Below are 23,873 nucleotides of genomic sequence, written 5' to 3'. Positions count from 1 at the left end.
GGGGTTTCCCTGGTGGTGCAGTGGCTAAGAATCTGCCTGCCAATGCAGGGGACATGGGTTTGAGCCCTGGTCTGGGAAGATCTCACATGCCGCGGAGCCGCTAAGCCTGTGTGCCACAGCTACTGAGCCTGTGCTCTAGAGCCCGCGAGCCACATCTGCTGAGCCCACATGCCTAGAGTCCGTGCTCCACAACAAGAGAAGCCACCACAGTGAGAAGCCCATGCACCACAATGAAGAGTAGGCCCTGCTCGCTGCAACTAGAGAAAGCTCGTGAGCAGCAGCAAAGACCCAACGCCACCAAAAATTTAAAAATAAATTAATTAATTAAATTAAATTAAATTAAATTTTAAAAATATATGGAAAGACGTTTTAATTGGAAAGTGGTTAGCAAAGTAGCACAAAGAATATGACACCACTTACATAAGATTTCATGTCTATACAGTGTATATATTTGGCATGTTCACTAAAATTTTCAGTGATTATTTGTATAGTAAGATTGAAGATGACTTTTTTTTTTTTTTTTTTTTTTTGTAAGAAGTGGATTTATTTAGAGAGAAACACACTCCATAGACAGAGTGCGGGCCATCTCAGCAGGTGAGAAAGGCCTGAAGATGACTTTTTAAAAGAAAAAATTTTTCTTTATTTTCTGTATCATTTGCATTTTCTCTAGTGACCATATATTATCTTTATAAACAACTATAATGAAAGAGCAAGAAGACATTTTTATATGCTGCCTCTGCTCTGACAAGTGAAATCACATCATGGCTTCATTATCCTTTTAAGTTCAGAAGGTTATCAAAGGGACAGGAGATACCATGAGTGGGGCATTTTCTCTCCAGTTAAATTTAGTAATGAAGAAAGAAAAATTGCCAGATAACTGGAAAATGCTTCAATTTTTAAGCATATAAAACCAAGATACTTTATCTAACGTAAGCTTGGAGTTGTGGATAATGCCATTTTGAGATATTTTCCAGATAGTTAGGATGACAGAGTGATGATAGGGACATACCTCCAAGGATCCAGTACAAATTTAGTGGAACAGAAACATATTTCCTACTCATCCTGAAAGCTGATGGTTAATGATCCACTGAGCAATGTTTAATTTTCATTTTAAAAAACTGAAGAATGAAGAAGTGGCTGCTGGAAGTCTATTTACAGATGAAGTCAGTGGGGGGAAATAAAATATTTGTAGAATCACAGAGTAGAAATCCTTACCATTTTTTGCAGTGAGTCATTGTAGGATCCTTGCATTTGTCATAGGGAACAAGAAGAAATTTCTGTCATTAAACTATATGTGCAGAAAAGAGTAGGCACAATAATAGTCAAAGATTATTATTGTAAGAATTTTCTAGTTATACTTCATATCATTCCACAGCAGCTTGTTAGGAAATATATATGGCAGCAAAATATAAATAAGAAATCAGGACCAGGCTAAGTATGAATTCATTCTATGGTAGATGCTATGAATGACCCGCCCATATTTCCTCTCAACCCACAAAGAAGGGCTGGAAATGCTGCTTTCCTTGAAGCAGCCATTAACCAACATCAGATGGGAGCTGGAGGATAAATATCCCAGTTTCCTTGCCCCTTGAGGATGTTCTGCCAACTCTGAGAGATCCCTGAAGGAACCCAGGTGGCAGGATGAAAGGGAGGAGAAGATATGATGGGTTCCTGAGAACTATGGGTGTGGGGTTAGGGAAGTCAACATTGGTATCTACTAAACAGACTTAGTGGGGGAGTATAAGATCTGCTGGGTTCCTAATGAAAGGAATCCTGGTCCTCCAAGCCCATTACTACTGGGCTTACTCCTAGCCTACCTCAGTCTTTCTCTGCAGAGCCTTTTGGATGGCCCATTCCTGGTAACTCAGGTCCAGACCCCAGAAGTTGAGGACCAGGGGAAAGACTAGTCTCCCCCCTGACTAAGGCCCACTTGAAAGTCTTTTTGCTGTCTGAGGACTCAATTTTCTCTCAGATGTTGGACATGGAAGCACCACCCTTTGGGGAAAATATACCCCTTACTGCCTTACTATGGTTCAAATAGGACAACTACAGTTAGCCTGATTTCCATGCAGGATATTCACATGCACTGTGAATTATGTGTATTTCATATACATAACTAGTTGGATGAAGGATGGTTTCCAGAGGGGAGCAAACTTATGCATGGAGACTAGTTAGGAAACCATTTCACAGTCCAGATGAGAGGAAGAAGGCATGAACTAAATATACCCAATGATCATGGGAGGGAGAGACCCAGTCAGATCATAGAAGGCTTAGTAGAACTTGATGATCAATTTGTTGTGGATGGAGAAGAAGGACCTGAAGAAATCTCTACGCTGTTTTTTGTTTTTTTTTCTTCTTTATCTGGATGACTCCAAGCATAGTGGTACTATTATCTAGGAAGAAACATGGGTTCAAGAGGTTGGGGAAGAGGGTTCAGCCTACAAATGTCAAGTTTTAGGTACTTTGGGGATGTCTTGAAGAGATACTGAGAAGCTACTTAGAAACAAGTTTAGTAGTTAGAAGCCAGAGCTAGAGCTGCAGATTTGCGAGTCCTTAGTACATAGGCAATTGTTGGAAGTCAAGAGACTTTTGAAGTCTTGGAGGAGGTGAGTGCCCTGAAAGATCAGAATGGTGTACAAAGAACTTTGGTACACACACATGTTTAAAACGTTGGGTGGAAGAGAATAGCTGGTGAGAGAGACTAAGAAGAAATTGTGGAGTGAGAGGAACCAGATGTTGTTGGAGCCAAGGTCCCTTTCTTCAGGGCTGAGGAGAGTTTGTACTTTGGACAGTACTCATAGATACAAGGGGTGAAATTAAGAAGGAGGTTATTGGATGATGGGAGATCAGGGCTCTTATAAGAGTGGAGTGAGAGGCCTTTCCCAAGGCTTCTGCTGGAACTTGGGTACCATTTCTGATGGCCACATCCAGGACCTCTGTTCTGCTCCTCTTTCTGCTGATAGAGGAGACTCGAGGGTTAGGTGGGGATGGGTGAGAATGGGCTCAGCTTTCATGATGCTATGAGCCATGAGTCCTCTGCGATAGGGTCAATCTAGTAACAAATTGTTTTTCTCTCCTCTCTCCAGTGATAGTCATCCCCATGAGTTTGCACGATGATGGTAGATGCTCTTGTAGACTGGGCTTCCTCAGAGGAAGCCAAGTCCCTGAGAAACACCTGTGTATAGCTCCTGAAGAGTCAGGTCTCATACTACATTGAGTTGAATCATTCTTTCTGAATTTAGAAATAACTGAGTCATGTGATTCAGCTCTTTTCAAAAACAAAGAAGATTCTGTTCTGCTCAGTGCCATCTGGGGGCTTTTGCTTGCCATTTTTAATACCAACACTGTTTGTCACAGCCATTGTGACTGGTGCTGGCATAAATTCGTGGAATCCTCTCCCTATCCTGGTTCACCAGGTTCTCCTTCCTCTTCTAAACAACAGCTAATCTCAACCCATGGGCTTCCCTGGTGGCGCAGGGGTTGAGAGTCCGCCTGCCGATGCAGGGCGCGCGGGTTCGTTGCCCGGTCCGGGAAGATCCCACGTGCCGCAGAGCGGCTGGGCTCGACACAACGGGAGAGGCCACAACAGTGAGAGGCCCGCGTACCACAAAAAAAAAAAAAAAAAATCTCAACCCATTTATGAAGCCTTCCTTAATTAATCAGACGACTAGGTACACAACTCCTGTGATTCTCTCTTCACTCAACACCCAGTAAATGCTCTCACCCACTGGTTGTGTGTACTTGTTGTAAAGACTCATTTAAATTATGTATTTGCTTAATACGTGTGCTAATTGTTCCGTTATTATCACTATTGTCTCAGACAGGAATCATCTAAGTTTAAGTTCTTAAGCATCATTCTTTCTCACACAGTTCTGTGATCACGTGGTTGTTTATACAGTATGTTGGATAATACTAAGCAAAATTCTCTCACTACCTTATTGCATTACCTTTCAAGAATATTTTGTATTTTAGAGACATTAACAACAAAGCACTGTCTGGTTCTTTCCTGACTAGTAACTTTTGGTCAACACTAAGGTTTTCCTGTTTGTTTTTCCCATAGTTATCACCTCCCAAGTGCACACAGGATAAAATGAATATCTCAGGAAGAAGAAAAAAGACATCTGATAGCATTGCTCAGTAGTTCAACATAGTAAACAGAATCTGGCGTCCCCACTTCTATCACTGGCTGCCTGACCTCACTTAACTTTCCTGTTAGTTTTTGTTTCCTCACCAGAAAATTTATTACTTTCCCAGGGAGAGACCCAGTTGATTGTAGGAGATTCTAGGAGACCCAATGTTAATAATGTTAATAAAGAACAAAGTGCAGGATGGTGTTAACCATATGGTCCTGGGATAAGATCAAGAGTGGAGGATTCCGGGGGTAGTTCTGGTGCTAGCTAGCTACTAGATGAGCCTTGAGCATGTTGTTGAACTTCTAGGCCATGGTTTCCTAGGTATTGACTCTTCTTCGAGGCAATTAGGTGATTGGATTAAAAATCCCTTCTATTTCTTGAACTCTGAAGTAAGAGTTTTAACAACAAGTGTAATAGGTAACACTTAGTTGCCACCTGCTAGGTATTTTTCTAATTATGTTACACTTATTATCTCAGCAAGTCCTCAAAATGGCCCTTTGAGGAGAGTTTACTAGCCCTTCATGTTCTGCAAATGAGGAAACTGAGGCATAGGAGAAAAAACAAGTTGCCCAAGGTCACCCAGTTTATAAGGGGAAGAAGCAGGATTCACAGCTGGGCTCCAGATTCCAAGTGCTCACCCACCACACTCTCCTGCCTGCCATATATAAAGGCTGCACGACCTCCTCTGCACCGCCCCTTGAAGACCAGCCACAGATTTTAGTAAACTAAGTGCTTTTGCTGCTGAGCAAATTCAACTTAATTGCATTCTACACTAAATCAGAAGTATTTCCTTTATATGTTTTATATCAGTAATTCTAAAAATTAAAAAGTGCCATAGATTTCTCTTTCTGATTTAATATGCTTACAGTCATTTGGAAACTTGGAACTGTGCTTTTTTGACTCACATCAGAATGTTTCAGAAGTACTTTCAAATACAGATGTCTGTGTCTGGTATCTAAAGCCTTAAATTCAGGTAGGGAGTGCAGAAGACTAAAAAGGATGACATATTTGCTACTTTTGAGATCAAGTTTAGACAGTTTGACAGAGACTTCGGAGAGCCACTCCTCCCTGGCAAAGCCTCACATCAGCAGTACAAGTTTCAGACCAGCACAACTTTTCTGCAATGGAAACTTACCCTGGGGTGGCTCCTACTCACTTGTGCCTTCTCAAGTTCTGAAAGAGTGTGTGGGATGACAATCAGATTTTATGAAATATAATTTTATTTCAAACTAGTTAACCTTCTTTACATTTGACGTAATTATTCTCCACCCTGTGGTTGGGAGGGCTTGGCAAGACCAACTCCTGGATAAGACAGATCAGGGCTCCAGACCTGCCCACCTCCTGAGACTGGAATGTGAGTTTCCACTCTGGGGCACTGAGCCAGCTTCCTATTTACTTAGAGGCATTGAGCACCTCAGGAGCAAAACAGAGGTTGTGATGCAAGTTTTGGCTGCAGAGCATGTTAGCATTGCTTGATGTGTTCAACTAACACTTGACCTGAAAGGTTTCTCAAAGCCCAGGGTGGTTTCAGGCACAACAGGATTAAATCGTCTTTTTTAGCCCTTCTAACTCAGTCCTAAGTCAACAGGAGGCCGTGCAAACAATGAGGAAGCTCCCTCTGCACTCTGATTGTCAAATGGGGGTTGAGTCTGTGCTCTGGGGAACAGAGTTAAGTCCCAGAGTCCTTTCCTCCTGGTCAGGGCAGCCAGCAAGAGAATGGTGATAGGGAAAGCCATATGAAGCCATGGGGGCCCCAGTTTACTTACATGACTTAAATTTCTTGCAAATTCTGAGGTGTGGGTGAGTGTGTGTTTGCTTTTTAAACAAAAAGAGGCACATGTGCAAAAGAATAGAGAAAAGGGAAGAGTGAAGTTTAGTTAAAAATGACCATGTATGAGGTCTTATGAGGCACCTGGGTATAGGAGGTGAAAGAGACATAACCCCTAGTTTCCTGGGATAAGGGAAAAGATGGAGGTGTGCTCCCAGGTTGCTGTGGAAACAGAGGGGAGAAGCATTTCACTCTGATTCAGGATTTGCCTTAGGCTCTGAGACACACAGGAAAGTCTAAGTTAATTAGTTTAAAAAAAAAAAAAGGAAGGAAGAACATTCCAGGAGGGGTGAAAGGCAGGAGCGAAGGCATTAGGGGATGACCAACTTGGTGGACAGCTACAAGCAGTTTCTTCCTATGTCCTTCCAGCTATAACAAATCACCTGAAAATTCATAGGTCACATTACTGCAATGGTAATAGTTGTTGAGGGGGGAAAAAAAAGACTCAATTCATGAAATATTAAAACTGCAAGTGAGCTGACCTTTTAACCAATCTTTATAGTATTAAGGGATTAAATAAGTAAATTATTGGTAATTAGACCCCCAGGGAGAATTTAATTTGCATTTAGATGTGATAAGTGTTTAGTAATTCAATACAAGTTTTGCTTTGGCCAGTACTGAGCTGGGTCTTAGGTTGGTGATAGTGTAGATCAGGTATAGGGTGTTATCATTAGGCTAACTTTCATCATCTGTCAACAAAGGAACATTAAAATCTGTTTATTTTGTGGTTACTAAATGACTTCTAGAAGTATTGTAGAAGAGAGCAGTACAGTAGAGTGACTTCTGTTCTTATGTGACCCTCATCCAAAATTGTAAGAACCTCTCAGGAATATTGATTATGACACTATCCCCATAGTGCTGGGGACAAAGGTATATTTTCATCTTCTTTAGATAGATGGGAAACCTGAGAATGATAGTAATTGGGCTGCTTGCCAAAGATGTTTACACACACACACCCCAAAACAAAACCTGAAGCAGGTACAATTTTAACCATGCTAGAGCCTCTGAAGAATTGGTATCTTAGCAACGTTTATTTGGACTATTTCTACATTTTATTCTTTGAGATTTCTTGTACTGACCCTAATTTTTACTGTTAAAAAGAATATAATGATTGATAGCTATATAGCATATATTCCTGCTTTCTGGTGTTTTTGTATAGAAAACAAATCCTAGAAGTTGAATTGTTGCATGAAAGGAAATTCACATAACGCTTGGACAAATGTCACAAAAACACTAACTCGAAAAGATATCTGCACCCCCATGTTCATAGCATGTTTATAATAGCCAAGATATAGAAACAACCTGTGTCTATTGATGGATGAATGGATAAAGAAGTTGTGATATATATACACAATGGAATATTAGTCAGCTATAAAAAATGAGGAAATCTTACCATTTATGTCAACATGGATGGACCTTGAAGGCATTATGCTAAGTGAAGTAAGTCAGAGCAAAACAAATACTGTATGACCTAAAAAACGAACAGGAAAAACAAAACAACTAATTCACAGAAAAACAGATTTGTGGTTACCAGAGGCCAGATGTAGGGGGAGGAGGAATTGGAGGAAGGTGGTCAAAAGGTATAAACTTCTGGTTATAAGATAAGTAAGTACTAGGGATGTAATGTATACAACATGATAACCACAGCTAACATTGATGTATGATATATAGGAAAGTCAAGAATAAATCCTAAGAGTTCTCATCACAAGGAGAAAATATATATTTCCTTCTCTTCTTTCTTTTTATTGTATCTATAGGAGAAGGTGAATGTTAGCTGAACCTATTGTGGTAATCATTTCACAGTATTTGTAAATCACACTGTCATGCTTGTATACCTTCAACTTACACAGTGAAGTTATGTCAATTATTTCTCAATAAAACTGGAATAAATACTTTGACAGGTATTTGTCAAATTGGTCACCGAAAGAAATCATTCTTGAAATAGCTACGTGTTGAATGTGACCATGTGCCTAGCTCTGGGCAAAACATTTCTAATGCATTATCTCATTCAGTCCTTGGAAAAAACCTAGGAGGAAGGCACTACCTTGTTTATAGATGGGAACACTGAGGCTTAGCAGGGTAAATATAGCCAGAGGATGGTGGGGCGAGGACTAGAGACCAGTTTCTGCTCCTACCAGCAGAGGCTGGAGGTGCCGATTTCCCTACACAGTAGTAAGAGTGGGCCTGTTTACTACCTTTATAAGTATTTGCCAACTTAAGAGGTAAAATGTCATTTACCTTGCAGTTCTTACATGTCTGTCTTGGATAGGATTGGACATCTTGGCATGTTTATTGTCTATTTGCTTTTATAATTTTATGAATTGCCTATTCACTTCCTTAGCCCCTTTTTTACTGGATTGTTTATCCTCTTAATGATTTATACATATTATAAATAGTAACACTTTGTCACATGTTGCAAATCCTTTTCTCCCCAGTTTGTTTTAACTTTGTTTTGTGTCTATTGACAAGTAGCACTTTAAATTTCATAGATTTGCAAATCTGTGGATGTTTTATGGCTGTAGAAATTTGTTATACTCATCCCATTCCTAAGAGTGTATTTTTTTCCCCACGTTTTCTTTCTTTCTATAATTTCCACCTCAACATTTATCTGAGATTATTTGGGTGTAAGGAGTGAGGTAAAGATATTTTCCAAAAGGCTACCTAGTTGTCTAAACACCAGTTATTGAATAATCCATCTTTTCCCACTGATTTGAACCATATTCTCTTTCAGTCAAATTGATTTCTAGTTTTGGACTTTTCTTGAGGGGGTAGAGCACTGTTTAAATTATTGTAATTTTATAATATGTTTTAACATGTAGAGCAGGTCCTCCCTCATTGAAATTTTGGGACAGTTTTAAAATATTTATGGTATCAAATAAACCTTGAAAAAAATTGTCAAGTTTAAGTGGGATAGGGAGGGTGGGAGAGAGGGTGACTCAAGAGGGAAGAGATATGGGAACATATGTATATGTATAACTGATTCACTTTGTTGTAAAGGAAAAACTAACACACTATTGTAAAACAGTTATACTCCAATAAAGATGTTTTAAAAAAAAAGAAAAAATTTTATTTGTTCCTCTATCCTCCATATTTTCTGTAAACTGGATGTTACTTCTACATGTTTGATTAGATTCCAGTTCTGCTTTTTAATATTAAAATTATGACATAGATAGTGCTAGTGATTTCATTTCTATTGCATCAAATCTGGAGGCACCCAATGCCTGATAAGGTCAGTGGGTTCAGGTGATGAGAACCTGACCCCTCTACTCTAAGCTCCCCCATCATCCTTTCAACTAATAGTATCAAACACTGATAATCTTTCCCTGAATAAAGAAATTAATTTTTTTAAAAAATTGTCAAGTTTAAAAACATCCTTTGGGAATGTTGATTGAAATTTTTTTGAATTTAGACAGTTTAGATAGAATTGACAGATTTGTAGTATTGAGTGTTCCAATTTAAGAACTTCGTTTTTACTTATCTTTTCATACCCTTCAGTTGGTTTTATAGTCTTTTTATCATATAAATCTTGTACTTCTGATAAATTATTTCCTAGATAATTTGGGTTTTTTGGTTGTATGAATGGAATTTTTAACATTCTAATTGGCTCTTTTGATATACTAAATACCTTGACTTTTAATGATTTATTATTGTCCATCACACAGAACTCTTTGTGTGTGTGTGTGTGTGTGTGTGTGTGTGTGTGTGTGTGTGTGTGTGTGTGTGGTACGCGGGCCTCTCACTGTTGTGGCCTCTCCCGCTGCGGAGCACAGGCTTCGGATGCACAGACTCAGCAGCCATGGCTCACGGGCCCAGCCTCTCCGCGGCATGTGGGATCCTCCCGGACTGGGGCACGAACCCGTGTCCCCTGCATCGGCAGGCGGACTCTCAAACCACTGCACCACCAGGGAAGCCCCCGAACTCATTTTTTTTTAATAGATTAGGCTGAATTCTCCTGAGTTTTCTAGTCATACATTAAACAACTTCAAATAATGGTACCTTTGCCACCTTTTCCTAATAGTTTGATCTTTTGTTTCATTTCTAACAGCTTTGGTGTGTACTTTCAGAATAATATTAAATAATAGTGGTGATAATTAGTCTTATTTGTTCTTAACTGTCACAGGAATTTTATTAACATTTACCATTCAGTTTGATGCTTTTGACCTGTGAAAATGTGTTAGTCATGTTAAAGAGACAATCTTTTAGTCTTTTCAAAAGAATTTTTTATTGGATTACAAGTTAAATTTTATCAAGTGCCTTTTAAACATCTATTGAAACTGTCATACTTATTCTTTCACCTATTAATAGAATAAAAGCTATTATAGATTTTGTAATAATATGCTCATTGTTATGCTCCTGAGAAAATTCCCACTTGGTCATAGTGAGTTTTTCTTTTTAAGATAATTCTGGGTAGTATAGAAGTTTCTGGTTATTTGAGTATATTGCTACTGGGAAAAGTCTACATAAATGAATCCTTCAGAATGAGAGGTAGTCCTTTAAAAACTTTATCAATTCCTTCTAAAAAAATTAGACTGGATTATGTGACTAATTTTGACCATGTATTTACATGGAAACCTTCTATTTCTTCCAGGTTTTAAAATTTATAGCAGATTATTCTTGCATGATTCCTTTAGTTTCCTTTGGAGCAGTGATTCATTTAAAAGCATTATTGAAGAAGGAATCTTTGTTTTATAATCACAAGTCTGGATACATTAGAAAAGTTCTAGAACAGTTAGGTGGAAGATATCATTTATGATCTTTAAATGGTACACAGTTTTTAGAGTCTTCAGATTAGGAGCCACTACTTTTAAAGCAAATTTTTTTTTTTTTTTTTTTTTTTTTTTGGTGCTATGCGGGCCTCTCTCTGTTGTGGCCTCTCCTGTTGCGGAGCACAGGCTGCGGATGCGCAGGCTCAGCGGCCATGGCTCATGGGCCCAGCTGCTCCGCGGCATGTGGGATCTTCCCGGACCGGGGCACGAACCCGTATCCCCTGCATCGGCAGGCGGATTCTCAACCACTGTGCCACCAGGGTAGCCCCAGGAGCCACTACTTTTAAAATATGAAATTAGAAAAGGAACTCTGAGTGTATTCCCGGTTAATTTCTACCTCTTCCAAGTTAACAGAGGTGGTGCTGGATGATGCTTTTGGGCAGGGCTCTCACTGTGTTGGGGGCAGTTCCCTCACTAAGTCTGTGAGGACAGCAGAATGAAAGGGGAGTAATGAGGACCCCTGTTTGCCAGCTGGTCACTGCAGCCAGTCGGTGAACCTGAGGTCCCAGACAGCTGGACAGGGACTGCAAGACATGCTGCTGTCACGTACTGGAGCATCGGAACTCTGGGGAACCCACGCTCTGTTCCGGGGGAGACTCGCCCAAGATAGCCAGTTATAACTAGGCAGTTGGGAATCCCAGGGTTCACATGTGTCTAACAAAGCATGATGATTTTCTGGGGTGTTTTACATGTTGAAGAAAGAAAAAAGTAATTTGGGGAGTATTTGAACTATCTAACTTTCTCATACATTAGGTGCAGGTAGGTTCATTACACATTATTCTTTTTCCCCTTCTTTTAATATACAGCTACTCTCCAGAGAGACCGAATCTTCAAACATTTTACCAGGAAGCGCCAAAGGGCTATGCGAAGGCGAGTCCACCAGATCAATGGACATAAGTTCATGGCCACATACCTGAGACAGCCCACCTACTGCTCTCACTGCAGGGAGTTTATCTGGTAAGAGGTTCCCTGGTTTCTCTCCTCCCAAGAGCTGAGACTTTCTCTGGTTGTGTGTGATTTCAGGAGAAAGCATGATTATTAAGAATTGTTTTAGAATCTGATTTTTTTCCTCTTACTCTAATATGTTGACCTCGAAATTTTAATCCCCAACAAAAAAATTACACAATTTACAGATTAAGTTTTATATGTTATTTCTTTTGCCAGTCATTTTGGTAAAAGTGCTAATGAATCATGAACTGGTTAAAAAGCACTAATTTGAGAGAGAGGCTAATCAGTTAATAAATGATCTATCCCTAAGGAGGAAAGAAATATCAACAGTATTTCTCTAAGAAGGCATGAATCACATGATGACTTATGGAATTAATTGTTGCAAGTAAACTAAACATACAGTAGTCTTCAGCCTTATAGTATGTAGAGAAAGGTAATAGCTTTCAGTGATCACATACTATAATCCCTGGCATGTAAGTATCAAGATAATTAATAGTTGAGAAATTCTAGATGATTCGGGGCAATATCTTACTATACATGTTACTCAAGTGGCAAATCTATAATGTAAATTAAATTTAAGTAATAGTTATCTTCAATTAGAGGCAACATTAAACATATTTATTTGCAGAGAGAAGGAAGAAGTACCCTCACATGCACAAAACATACACATACACACCCTTCTCAGGAGGAAGAAACACTCTCTCATATCTGCAGCATAAAAGGAGATCTTTGTTTTTGTTGCAAACTTTAGTCATTTTGTTTAAGGCAGAAACACGATTCAGATTCATTTCTGAGTATTGATCAATTACTTTGTGTTTTGTGGGGGGTTTTGTGATTACTTTGGATTTTATACCTTTTAACAGAATGCAGGCTTAGTTTGTGTTTCTGGCCTTTTTAATCAAGAATATGGTCTTGTCTATGATCCTTTTAAAGTACTATTGGAATCTGTTTGCTAGTATTTTATTGAGGATTTTTGCATGTATGTTCATCAGTGATATTGGCCTGTAATTTTCTTTTTTGTGATATCTTTGTCTAGTTTTGGTATCAGGGTGATGGTGGCCTCACAGAATGAATTCGGAAGTCTTCCTTCCTCTGCAATTTTTTGGAATAGTTTCAGAAGGGTAGGTGTTAACTCTTGTCTAAATGTTTGGAATTCACCTGTGAAGCCATCTGATCCTGAACTTTTGTTTGTTGAGAGCTTTTAAATTACTGATTCAATTTCAGTACTGGTAATTGGTCTGTTCATATTTTCTATTTCTTTCTATTTTCTATTTCTTTCTATTTCTTCCTGGTTCCATCTTGGGAGATTGTACCTTTCTAAGAATTTGTCCATTTCTTCTAGGTTGTCCGTTTTATTGGCTTTATAGTTGCTCGTAGTAATCTCTTATGATCCTTTGTATTTCTGTGGTGTCTGTGGTAACTTCTCGTTTTTCATTTCTCATTTTATTGATTTGGGCCCTCTCTCTATTTTTCCTGGATGAGTCTGGCTAAAGGCTTATCAATTTTTTCAATCTTTTTGAATAACCAGCTTTTAGTTTCATTTATCTTTTCTATTGCTTTTTTAGTCTCTATTTCACTTATTTCTGTTCTGATCTTTATGATTTCCTTCCTTCTACTAACTTCGGGTTTTGTTTGTTCTTCTTTCTCTAGTTGTTTTAGATGTAAGTTTAGGTTGTTTATTGAGATTTTTCTTGTTTCCTGAGGTAAGCTTGTATCACTATAAACTTCTTTCTTAGAACTGCTTTGGCTGTGTCCCATAGGTGTTGTTTTTTTAAATATTTATTTATTTTTGGCTGTGTTGGGTCTTCATTGCTGTGCACGGGCTTTCTTTTAGTTGCAGCAAGTGGGAGCTACTCTTCGTTGTGGTGCGCGGGCTTCTCATTGTGGTGGCTTCTCTTGTTGTGGAGCATGGGCTCTAGGTGTGCAGGCTTCAGTAGTTGTGGCTTGGGCTCAGTAGTTGTGGCTCGCGGGCTCTATAGCGCAGGCTCAGTAGTTGTGACGCACGGGCTTAGCTGCTCCATGGCATGTGGGATCTTCCTGGCAGGGATTGAATCTGTGTACCCTGCATTGGCAGGCGGATTCTCAATCTCTGTGCCACCAGCAAAGTCCCATGTCCCATAGGTTTTGGATTGTCATGTTTTCATTTTCATTTGTCTCTGGGTATTTTTTTATTTCCTCTTTGATCTCTTCAGTGATCCATCAGTTGTTTAGTAGCACACTGTTTAGCCTTCATCTGTTTGTGTTTTGTGCAGTTTTTTTTCTTGTAGATGATTTCTAATTTCATAGTGCTGTGGTTGGAATATATGATTGATATTTCACTTTTCTTAAATTTACTGAGGCTTGTTTTGTGGCCTAGCATGTGATCTATCAAGAAGAATGTTCCATGTGCACTTGAAAAGAATGTGTATTTGCTGCTTTTTGGGTGAAATGCTCTATAAATATCAATTATGCTCTATAAATATCAATAAATATTATTTGGTCTAATGTGTCATTTAAGGCCTGTGTTTCCTTATTGATTTTCTGTTTGATGATCCGTCCATTGATGTAAGTGGGGTGTTAAAGTCCCCTACTGTTATTGTGTTACTGTTGATATCTCCTTTTATATCTGTTAATATTTGCCTTATGTAGTAAGGTGCTCCTATGTTGGGTGCATATATATTTACAATTGTTATATCTTCTTGGATTGATCCTTGATCATTACGTAGTGTCCTTCTTTGTCTCTTGAAATGGTGTTTATTTTAAAGTCTGTTATCTGATACAATTATTGCTACTCCAGCTTTCTTTTGATTTCCATTTGCGTGGAATACATTTCTCCATTCCCTCACAAATATCATATGATATCATGTGAAATCTAAAAAAATGACACAAAGGAACTTATTTACAAAACAGAAATAGACTCACAGACATAGAAAACAAATTTATGCTTACCAAAGGGCAGAAGGAGGGGGCAGGGATAAATTAGGGATTTGGGATTAACAGATACATACTACTATATATAAAACAGATGAACAACAAGGACCTACTGTTTAACACAGGCAACTATATTCAATATCTTGTAATAACGTATAATGGAAAAGAATCTGAAAAAGTACATATATACATATATATATATACATATATATGTATGTGTATATATATATATATATATATATATAAAATGAATCACTTTGCTAAGCACCAGAAACTAACACAACATTGTAACTCAACTGTACTTCAATAAAATAAATTTTAAAAAGAAATAAGACATTAAATTTGTACACAATAAAAAAATAAATATAAAAGAAAGAAAAAGTATAGAGTCTTGTCTAAACCAAAGGCCCTAAACTGGCTGTCGATATGTATGAAGCCTAAAACTGTAGTCTTTAGGAAGAGGTTCCTATTCCATTTTTTATTGAAAAAATTAGCGTCTCTGGCAACTTTGAGCCCATTTTTCTTCTTTGCATGCTCCAGTTAGCCATAGACCCACCTCTCCCTGGATTTGCCTGACCAGAAGGGTAACTGTCTCTTGCTGTTTTATTTCATGTCACACCATTGGCTTCCCTCCTTTACGTGACCTGCCTGCCCCAGTAGGCATTTGTGGTGACAACCTGTGATCTCAACTAACGTTCTTAATGGAAACTTACTTGACAATTTCACCGAATTTTTTTCTACCAAGGAAACTTTAACTCCCACCTAACTGGTCTTGCGAAACACACACACACACACACTTAAAATAGTGGTATATGTGTTTTATACACACACACACACACACACACACACACACACACACGCACACACACACATATATGATTAAGCACATGGACTCTGGCATTCAATCTCATCACCAACTAGATGTGTGAACCTAGACAAGCTATATAACCCATCAATGTCTCCTCATTTGCAAAACAGAGACAATAGTTTTATTTACATAATAAACTTTTATATGCACTTAGAGTGCCAGGCACTGTTCTAAGTATTTTACATTATCAACACTTTATCTTCATGATAACCTTATAAAGTAGGTACTGTTATTATTATACCTTTTTATATATTAAGAAACAGTGACTCAAAGTAGTTAACAACTTGCCCCAAATCACATCCAGGCCATCCAGCTTCAGGATCTGTGCTCTACGCCATCCTATTATATGTGCTACCTCACGTGGCTTTTATGAGGATTAAATGAGATGGTACACGTCAGCTGCTTGGCTCATTGCCTGGCATATCCTACTGGCTTAGTAAAATGTGGTTTTTGTTAATAAGAATGAGAATCGTATCACCACCATCCAGAGACTGTGTTAGGGAGAGACAGAGAGGGAAGCTGTGGGCATGATGGGCATATTGTGACCGCACTTCTGCTCCCCAGTGGACTCTGGGTGATGTGGTCACAGGGAAGATGGAAGATGCCTCAGGTCAGGCAGCTGGAGTGGACTCACCTGTTTACATCCATATGTATATCTGCATCTGTTTACTTCACCCTCTGCATGTCTTTATGTGTGAGAGAGAATGATCAATAAGGCAGTAAAGTGACACTTCAGGAAGAGGCTCAGTCATAAACACAGAGGAGGGTTTATTTTCACTGAGGACTTGGGGGATTACCACCGCGATGGGTGGAATGAGAATTGCCAAACTCACCTGTTTGTGATTCAGAGCATTCTAACTCATCAATTTCCTCCTTGTCTTGTGGTAACGAAAAAGGGCTCAAAAAAGACATTATTTCTGCTGCTTCTCTGAAATTGTGTTTTTTATAAAGGACCAGAGGATGAAATTTGTTTTCCTTAAGTACTGTAATTATAGGAACATTGTTGCTGAAATATTTGACTAATGGTTTCTTTTTTCTCTATTGTCTCGAACAGGGGTGTATTTGGGAAACAGGGTTATCAATGCCAAGGTAAGAAAACATTTTAAAACTATGTTTAATCTTGTTCCTGTGTTAAAAAGTGATTATACCAAGAGGAAACAGGATACATTCCATTAATATTTTGATAAATAACTCTCTAGGTCAAATGAGACCCCCATAGAATTACAACCCTTTAGTTTTGTTTAAATTTTAGCCATGTCTTTTTGTAGACAAAGTAGAGGGGATGTTTTTATTCCTGAATCCAGGATACCTATATAAGTTTAGTTGCTTAAAGTTTTGTCTCTTCAGGATCATGTACATACTAAAAGGTAATGCGATTTTGTGAGCAGGACCCTTGAGTCTTAAAGATAGATCTTTGGTTTTTTACAATCCCCTTGTCCATAGGGGTGAGAAGTAGCACAATGCTGATTTCTCTTTGCCTGAATTGGAAATAGAAACTATTATCCAAGTTGCTTTTTTGATTTTCTGAATTTAGTTAAATGTGAGAATGTTCAAAGTTAGGCTGTTAGTTGTCTTGTAAGTTATTATCTGTTCAATTTATTTTGATTTTCACAATTCTAAGATACCCTCAATTAGTGTTCCAGAAGAATTGGAATGAAATAAAAAAGGAAAGAGTAAAAGAAGACTCCTTGGGCTTCCCTGGTGGCGCAGTGGTTGAGAGTCTGCCTGCCGATGCAGGGGACACGGGTTCGTGCCCTGGTCTGGGAAGATCCCACATGCCATGGAGCAGCTGGGCCCGTGAGCCATGGCCACTGGGCCTGTGTGTCCGGAGCCAGTGCTCCTCAACGGGAGAGGCTGCAGCAGTGAGAGGCCCGCGTACCGCAAAAAAAAAACAAAAAACAAAAAACATGATTTGTGACATATCTGTTGTTTTTTTAGTTTATTTCTTCTACCATGGCCTGTAGTGCCAGGATGTTTGAAGAGCTGATTTTCAGTGGGCCACCTGTTAAAGGACCAGGAAAGAACACTGGTCAGGAGACATGAGGACACTAATTTGTTCACATCTTGCAAAGGGATATAAAACCACATGCCTAGTTGGAAGGATATACCAATCATGCTAAAAAAAAAAGCAAACAGATTAAAGCAGACTTCAGAACAAGGAAAGTTATAAAGGATAAGGAAGGGCATTATGTAATGATAAAAGGAGTCAGTTTTCAAGAAGACATAAAAATCTTTAACGTATATGTGCCTAATAACGGTGTCAAAATACTTAAGGCAAAAACTGATAGAACTGCAAGGAGATATAAACAAATCCACTATTATAGTTGGATTTTATTTATTTTATTTATTTATTTATTTATTTTATTAAATTTTATTTAATATCTCAGCAGTTTCTGATTCTGATTGCTCAGCAATTTTCTGCCTGATCCAGCAGGCAGAAAATCAGTAAGAATATAGTTGACCTAAACAGCACTATCACAACTTGATCAAATTGACATTTACAGAATTCTCCATCTAAGAGCAGCAGAACACACATTCTTCTCAAGCTTACTAGGAACATTTACCAACATAGACCACGTTCTGGGACACTGAAACAAACCATAGCAAATATAAAAGAATAGAAATCATAAAAAGTATCTTCTCAGACCACAGTGGAATTAAACTAGAAATCAATAACAAAAAGATAGCTCAAACACCTCCAAATATTTGAAGATTAAGCTACATATTCTAAATAGCACATGGGTCAAAGAAGACTCAAGAGGAAATAAAAAATATTTTAAATCAAATGAAAATACAATTTATCAAAATTTGTGGGAGGCAGTGAAAGCAGTGCTCAGAGGAAAATTTAGAGTATTAAATGCATATATTAGAAAAGAATAAAGGTCTAAAATCAATAAGCTAAGTTTCCATCTTAAAAAGGAGAGAAATTTAAGCCTAAAGTGAGCAGCAGAAAAATAAATAACAAAAATAGAGTGGAAAACAGTGAAATTGAAATTAGGAAAACAATTTAAAAAATCCATAAAACCAAAAGCTATCAATAATTCTCCAAAAAGATCAATAAAATTGATAAACCTGTAGCCAAGCTGACTGTGAAAAAAACAAATGCCTTGGAATATAAGATTTTTCTATGTGAAGGATTCCCTCATATAAAAAGACCAGTTCTCTGGGCACTTTCAATTTGGTTCTCCTGAGAATTCAATCTGATGAAAGCTAGATTTGTTTTAGATTATAGTGCTACTTGCTGACATGTCCTCTGTCTTTACGTATTTAATCCTAGAAACTTCCATATGTCTTGAAAGATCTTAAAAATGATGTGTATTTTCATATTGCTTCAATGCACATGTTCATCCTTTAATGGAAACTGGACTCTGCACTCTATCAGTTGTCTGAATGAAAATTAAAAAAATGTTATTTAGAAAGTTCTAACTATTCAAGCAATTGATTGGGTCATTCTGCAAATACTTAATCAGTGCCTACTTTGTTCAAGTCATCATGCTGGCTGGGAATCCTGAGGACATTAGAGGCTGTGTGTGGATGATCTGAAATGAGGGAGGCCAGCTAGAGGTTGTAGGAGACTAGAGGAGGGAGAGAGTTTCAGTCTAGAAGGGGAGCCACGGGGAGTATATTTTCATAAAAGTGACATTTTTTAAAGTTGTGTCTTGTTATACATTTAAGGTTTAGTGAAGTGATAGGAAAAGAAGATACCCCACGGATTGAGAGGGACATGGACAGTGTATTGGGGAGGGTGAAGACTTGCTCCAGGGAGAGCACCTAGTCTAGTTTGTAGTGGAACAAAGAGCCCCCAGAGAAGAAAGGTGACACGTGAGCCTGGGGTGGGCTTGGGAGAGCCTGAAACCCATCTGGGATATTTCAACTCTAGTTTGACTGACTGTGAGACACGATTGAATGCTTTAGATTTATGGGCCTGAGGTGACCAGAATCATATACTGTGAGATGATTCCTCTGGAGGTTGGGGCAGGAAGGAGTAAAGCCAGGAAGGATGACATTAGTTCCGGACCTGAGTATGAATAGTTTAAGCGTGAGCAAAGGCCTGAGTTAGGGTGGTGGTAAGGAATGTAGGAAGAACGGGAGCGCTGGCTGCCATCATGTGGGCCCACCATCTAAATCAAGCCACAATGGCCTGGTGCCTCCAATAAATGTATAATCGCTGGATTTAATTTCCTAGTGTGCACCTGTGTCGTCCACAAGCGCTGCCATCATCTAATTGTTACAGCCTGCACCTGCCAAAACAATATTAACAAAGTGGATGCAAAGGTAAGATAGCAGTTTGCTGATTAGGTGCCTGCATGAGCTCATGCGTGCACATTCTCTCTATCTCGCTGTCTCTCCCCCTCTCTTTGCCTCTGTCTCTCTTTCTCTCTTCCTCCTTCCCTCTGTCTTTTTCTTCCTCCCTCTCATTCCCAATTCCCTTCCACACTCCTTGAAGCCAATGGTGGTATCAGAATTGAAATTTCTCTCCTTTTTATATTATGGCATTTGTATTTCTATACTTGCATAGCTTGACCTGTCCTTGAGATGACTCCATTAGTGATGAGCTGGGTAAAAGCTCTAGGGATCAGTTCTACTAATTTGAAGAGAGATTTGGAAACATGAAAAGTTCCCTGAATTTGGCATCAGATGACTGGGTTTTGAATGTAGAATCCAGCCTCTGCTAGCTAGCTTCTTTCTCAGCCTCAGACCTAAAATAGTATCAATACTACAAGATAGAATTGATATGGTAAGTATGTTGTTAACTGTAAATTGCACTTCCTAAATAAAGTGACTTTTGGCCCCCTCCAGCCTCTTGAGGAATTTCAGGGAGGATCTATATCTATACATAAAGGCTTGAACATCACTCTTGCCATTAACATTGCATCCAGCTGAGGAGGGCGTACATTCTAAATTCTGGAGGTAGAAGGCAGTTGGAGTATTACCAACAGTTAGCAGTGGATTTACAGATGCATTGAAGAGTCCGACTCTGGAACTTGATGGTTCTTTACAGTATACACCCAGGATTGCTATAGAGTACACACAGAGGCATGTGTACTTTCTTTTATGAGAAAGAGGCCAGAAAAGTTTCAAGAGGAGTAATATTGCCCCACTACTTGTTATGTGTGGCTCTGTTGTTATTGCTTCAAACTGTGATATAGACTATAGAGCATATGCCTAATTTAACTATTTGCTGGAAACAGTATGTGAGATTTCACCTGATCCTGAGAAGTGATCGTCTTGAGATAAAAGCAGAGTCTTTGCACTCAGATATCAAAATACAAAGACAGGCAGAGGCTGGAAGGGCTGAATAAGATCACCAGTTGAATGTCACTTTGGAATAAATTCCTTCTGTGGTGCCCTGTCCTATGGGTGTCACCCCATCCTCATGACACAATTTCTGGAAGAACTTGTGGTGATAGCAAGTGTATGTTGCCTATAAAAGACTTGTTGAATCCTGAAGTTAAAAGGTTCTAGGAAATAGACATGGGTGTGAGGAATTGGCCAGTAGAGAAACACGGCCAAGTGAATGTAAAAGGTGAAATGAATATTTAAATTTCTATTAATCTCCCAAGATGGTGGACAGTTTAATGTATACCACACATTTCTGTCCAGCTGGTCTTGTCCACTAGAAAATGTGCTTCGTCTGCGTGGTAAGGCCTGGGTAATTCATCGTGGCTGAGGAGTAATAGTATACTCATCTCAGGTGTCATAGTAACACTTTGCATTTGGTGGGCTCCTGTTACAGTTTTCACAGAAGGTGTGGGGATGGAATTTCAGCTCTCGTCCTCCTGTTTCCTTGCTACAGATTGCTGAGCAGAGGTTCGGAATCAACATCCCACACAAGTTCAGTGTCCACAACTACAAGGTGCCAACGTTCTGTGATCACTGTGGCTCTCTGCTCTGGGGGATAATGCGACAAGGACTTCAGTGTAAAAGTGAGATTCTGGGGTGCTTGGTACACACTTCCTCAAGAGAACACCTTGCTGTGAGCTTTCAGAATTCTGCAGTTCAGAATCTGACCTAGGACGGATGGTTTTAGATACCTTGTAAATGAACATCTTAGTGGCTCTCTCTATATGAATGTGTCCCTTGTCAGGCACGTAAAGAGAGCTACATGTGATCCACAGATTTCCTAACCATGGAATGTTTACTCACTTGCTAAATGAAGCCTCCTGTCTAGTTAGCTAGGCTGCTGGCTCTCCTGTTTAGTACCGAGTACAGGCTAGTCATTGTGTATTTCCATAGGTACTTGAAAGAGGAAAAAATGGGATCTGGTCAGAAATGGAAGATGGTAGGAGGTGAGGTGGCCAGCAGAGAAGGTTGAGTTATGAGTAAGAACTAGCAGGAGAATTGGTTTGATCACCTCACCAGAAATATGCAGGAATTGAGTTATAAAAGCATAACGCAGTCTGCCCTGCGTCTTCTCAAAGAGCTTGATAGAGATCAGAGAGTAGGTGGAACGAGGACAACAGCTTTGGCCGTGCGAAGGCATGCACTTCAACAACAATGTCCAGTGGAGCCTGAGTTTGGAGCCTTTGCCTCAGCAGAGGATAAGGATATGGGGGCTGGTCCCTGTCCTGTTAGGAGTTGAGGGGCTGTTGGCCTGGAGTCATCTCTCATTGAGTGTTGCTGTAACAATGGCTGTCGTGGGGTGCACTGTCCTCTGCTGAAATACATGTGAGTTTCAGCCTGAAGCCTCAGATACATTCTGAGTCACCAGGGGAGGCAGAGTTCATGTCAGTACAACTGGACAGCTTCCACTGGCTGCCTGGACTTAACCAGACCTGCTTCTATTAACAAAAAGGGGCTAGTCACTTGTCTTTAAGAAAGGCAAATTCTTGGGCTTCCCTGGTGGCACAGTGGTTGAGAGTCCGCCTGCCGATGCAGGGGACACGGGTTCGTGCCCCGGTCCGGGAATATCCCATGTGCCACAGAGCGGCTGGGCCCATGAGCCATGGCCACTGAACCTGCGCGTCCGGAGCCTGTGCTCCTCAACGGGAGAGGCCACAACAGTGAGAGGCCCGTGTACCGCAAAAAAAAAAAAAAAAAAAAGGCAAATTCTTTTATTTCTCCAAGGCACCATTTAATTATTCTTTTTTCATAGATACCTGAAATAATTCTTTTTCAACCAAAATAGCAGCCAACTCTCATGTAGCTTTGTTTCAGCCACTGCTTGATCATTAGCTGGATGATTTCACCCAGGTGTGGGTTTCTAGCGTGAAAGTCGCTTTCTGCTTTCGTTTGGTTGTTGCTGACAGGCAGAGCCACGGGTGAGGTTCATCTGCATCGCACTTGTCCCTGGTGGTGCTGAGGGTAGCACGCCTGCAGTGTTCCAGCTCCTATCATTTTTGCTTTTATTGTCACGTGGCACTTTAGAAAGGCCACCGCAGGCTTGTATGTCTCCGTACCAGCCTTGCTGAGAGAGGTAGATTTCCTATGAATCTAATGAAGCTTAAGCCTTGGAGCTCCTCCCTTGCAAGGTACCTTCCAAGTTCTCTACTTGATGAAGTGCTCTTTTTCTTAAAGAGGGCAACCCTAAATTGCATAACTTCAGGCACCACGAAACCTGGCTCTGTGTATGCTTCCAAAGATGGGCTGACACGCCTCAACGCATCTTACGCTGCTTTATCCCTGGCTCGGATCAGCAGGGCCCGTGTCAAGAAACCATGTCAGCACTCTGTGCTGATTAAACCTCGGGTCTTTCATCATCCCAAGTCAGCTTCCTGTGTACCAGGAGCTTAGCTTGCTTTGCTCTCCTCTTCCAACTGCCACTTGCCTTGACCTTTAAAAAAGTTGCTTTCTGTCACCCATGAAGCCACAGGCTGCAAGCACTGAGAAATACAGCTGCTGCACAGGATGCCGTGTTCTGTGCTGTGAGGGCCACCCAAAGACAGTGCTCAGAAAGAAAGCTTTACTTAGAGGCTTTTCTCTCAGAAACACCAGTTCCATCCTGTCTGAACAGCCATCTACACGTGGCTGTTAGATTGCTACCTTTTATTGAGAGTTACAAGGAAAGGCATAAAGTCGGTTGGCACGTTTCCTTGTTATTTAATCGAGTGAGCTGTTGCTATGATGAACGTTTTGATCTCTGTATTGAATCCTGCTGGGAAATCAGTGATGACTTTTAAAATATGATTTAAGTGAATGTCTTGCATCAAGTCACAGTGAAAACCAAAAGAATTTGAAATGTATTATTCTTCCGTATGCCAGGCTTACTGCTTCTGCACAAAACAGAAATAGAGAAAATCAGGGATTTACTTACACTCAGGGATCGTTGTGAGTGTCAGTTGAATTTGATGAGAAGATATCACTATTCAGCCTATGCAATTCCTCAGTCACTGTCTTTCAGGTTATCACAGCTCTCTTTCACAGCACATGTTGACGTGTCTCCTTTCTGAATGTGGATTCCCTTTTCCTCTTCCATCCAG

General features: G+C 39.7%; 1 protein-coding gene across 1 annotated transcript in view; it reads left to right on the top strand.

The window, feature by feature from the left end:
• The window catches only part of PRKCH (protein kinase C eta), a 227,196-nt gene that overhangs the window by 110,054 nt on the left and 93,269 nt on the right, over window positions 1-23,873 (top strand). The window contains exons 3-6 of the mRNA XM_059059661.2: window positions 11,534-11,684; window positions 16,508-16,542; window positions 19,640-19,728; window positions 21,251-21,380. Coding sequence (XP_058915644.1) covers window positions 11,534-11,684; window positions 16,508-16,542; window positions 19,640-19,728; window positions 21,251-21,380 — 405 coding nt within the window. The remainder of the gene's footprint in view (window positions 1-11,533; window positions 11,685-16,507; window positions 16,543-19,639; window positions 19,729-21,250; window positions 21,381-23,873) is intronic.

Source organism: Kogia breviceps, chromosome 3 (genome assembly GCF_026419965.1).
Source record: "Kogia breviceps isolate mKogBre1 chromosome 3, mKogBre1 haplotype 1, whole genome shotgun sequence".
Taxonomy (NCBI): domain Eukaryota; kingdom Metazoa; phylum Chordata; class Mammalia; order Artiodactyla; family Physeteridae; genus Kogia; species Kogia breviceps.
The sequence above is the reverse complement of the archived record's forward strand: the minus strand, read 5'-3'. Positions and strand labels throughout refer to the sequence as shown.